At 57.0% G+C, this 2,528-nt stretch overlaps 1 protein-coding gene across 1 annotated transcript in view; it reads right to left on the bottom strand.

Moving 5' to 3' along the window:
• Window positions 1-1,946: 1,946 nt before the first annotated feature.
• The window catches only part of LOC102489643 (chymotrypsinogen B), a 2,675-nt gene continuing 2,093 nt past the window's right edge, over window positions 1,947-2,528 (bottom strand). The window contains exons 5-6 of the mRNA XM_027773453.1: window positions 2,459-2,481; window positions 1,947-2,296 (exon numbers count right to left, since the gene is read on the bottom strand). Coding sequence (XP_027629254.1) covers window positions 2,003-2,296; window positions 2,459-2,481 — 317 coding nt within the window. The 3' untranslated portion in view covers window positions 1,947-2,002. The remainder of the gene's footprint in view (window positions 2,297-2,458; window positions 2,482-2,528) is intronic.

Below are 2,528 nucleotides of genomic sequence, written 5' to 3'. Positions count from 1 at the left end.
CACCACAGTCCCTTCTCCTTCATTCTTCTCTCATGATTTGAGGGGCGCACACACTCATGCACCTGTAGGTTTTTTTTTTAAATTTCATTAAATTTTTTTCATTTTAATTTCACCAGAGTGGGACAAAAAGTGAGAGAGAGAGAGAGGAGGGAGAGAGAGAGAGAAAGTGAGAAAACAAGCTGCCAGGTCTGGGACTCAAACCATCGTCAGCCACATGGGAACCCAGTGCCTTTAAGCACCACACCACCTGCCGCCCTCTGGCCTGAGTTTTAAGCCACCAGGTCCCAGGACTCCAACTGTGGTTGGCTATGGCAGTCCAGCGATGTAATCATTCCGCCATCGGCTGGGCCCGTGGTGATGAATGTGGCTGGATCCCACGTGGCTGACTGCGTGGTTTGAGTCCCTGACTCAGCTTGAAAAAAACCACACCCGGGCGCGTGTGCATGTGTGCCCAAAATCCCAAGAGGAGAATGGAGAAGGGATTGCAGCGTGGCCATCCCCCTAGGGAGTGCTTTCTCCCTTTCTCCTGTGTCTCCGGTGAGCACACGCACCTTAGAGCGAAACTTTTCAAATAAACAGAAACACCCATCTGCCTCCCGTTCTGTCTCTTGGACAGCGCCGGCTGGAAGAGCAGCGGAGCGCAGCCATGTAGTTTTCATTTTGACCACCAGGGGGCAAACGTGTCCTGAAAAGGCTGATTCTAGACCCGCGGGCGGCCAGCGGGTCGGGCGCTACCGGGGCGGCGTGACCGGTGAGAGTGATTTGACCAGGTGGCGCTTGCCGTCCGTGCATCTGTCACCTCGCCTGGCATTCACCTGCACGGAAATGACCCTTGACATAATAAGACACATGTCCTTTCCTGCATTCAAGAACGGTCCTCTTGGGGCCCAAAAGTGGTGTGGTGGTGAAGGTTGCCGGACTCCCACCAGGCTAACAGCGGTTCGAGTCCAGGACCTGGTCGCTTGCTTTCTCGCTTTCCTTCTCTCTCTCTCACTCAAATTAAAATAAATAAGTTTAAATGAAATAATTTTTAAAGTATAAATACAATTAAATAAAAAATAAAATAATAAGAACTGTCCTCCCCACTGCCACGAGTTTCCTCAGACCATGCTCCTAGTGCTCTTTCATTGAGGAGCTGGCAGGTGACCCGGCAGTCAGAATGCGACACTGCAAGGCTGTTCATGAAGGTCTCGGGCCCCCGTGTAGTCCTCCAGGCATGCCGCGTCCACGACGGGGCTTGTAGCGGCTGGGGGTGGACCACGGTGCTGCGACCCTGTCTGCGGCTCTCTCTCCCTCCCTCTCCCTCTTACTCGGAAATAAATAAATGTTAAAAATACTGAGATAACCCCATTTTGCAACCCTCCAAGGACTCTGTGGACACAGCCTGGAGCCCCAGGGAGACCAGCCTCGCAGAACCAGCCAGTCTTACGGCGAAAGCCAGCTGAGCGTGACAGCGACCACGCCTCTGACCTCAGGGCTGAACCCAGAGAACACTGAGCCGAGGGGACAGGAGCATGGGAACCCAAAGGACAGTGGGGCCGGTGACTGGGGCGGGATCGGCGGGAGCTTTGCAGTTTAGTCTGAGCCCGAGTTTAGCGCAGGCTGGGGTCTGAGCAGAAGTCCGAGGGGACCTTTGCTCGGGGCCCTGGACCTGGGGCTGCGAAGGTGGGGAAAGGAGCCTGGAGCCGAGGCGGAGGGAGATACCTTTCTTGGAAGACTGTCTTGGTTCCAGGCTGACCCTTCAGGGCTATGGACTGCCTAGCCTGGCCAGACTCCTGCCTTCCAGAAAGTTCCATGGATCATTGGCTCTGGCAGGAGTCCTGAGTAAGGAGACACAAGAACCTCAGGGAACCTGAGGCCTAGACAGGGAGCAGCAGGGCCACCCTTGGTGGGTGACGGGAAACCAGCCCCATGTCCCCCAGGGCCACACACAGAGACACACGCAGTGCTTCTGAACACATGCTTTTAATGGGGGCTCTTGAGGGTGGTAGGAGCTGCAGGCTCAGTTGGCGGCCAGGATCTCCTGCACCCAGGGCATGAGCTCAGTGACACGGGCGTACACTGCAGGGGTGGACGTGGAGCAGGTGCCACTGCCCCAGGACACGATGCCCACCAGGGTCCAGGCTCCATCCTTCTGGCAGACCAGGGGGCCGCCGGAGTCGCCCTGCGGGGAGAGAGCATTTGTCTCCAAGCCTGAAAGGGTGCCAGGGCCCCAGGACACCCTGACCTGGTGGAGTCCAGGGAGGTAGGAGAAGGGCAAGTGTGGGCACAGAGACCGTGGCCAAGTCACCATGATCTGGGATCACATGGGTCCCTAGCTCCGCCTTCTGCTTCTGGAGGGCCTAGAACAGGCGGCTTCCCCTTGCTAGGCCCCACTGTACTCCGTAAAATGGGCATGAGGCAGTGGCTGTGGGAGCTGTTGCTAAATCCCGAGGACCCCCGGGGAACATCTGCTGGCCTTGGTTCTGGCCTTAGCTGGGGCTGCAGCCAGGAGGGAGGGGGGTGAACAGGCAGAGAGGAGGGGGCGG

Source organism: Tupaia chinensis, unplaced genomic scaffold (genome assembly GCF_000334495.1).
Source record: "Tupaia chinensis unplaced genomic scaffold, TupChi_1.0 Scaffold000355_1, whole genome shotgun sequence".
NCBI classification, from domain to species: domain Eukaryota; kingdom Metazoa; phylum Chordata; class Mammalia; order Scandentia; family Tupaiidae; genus Tupaia; species Tupaia belangeri.
Note: the sequence above shows the minus strand (reverse complement) of the source record. Positions and strands in the feature narration are given on the sequence as shown.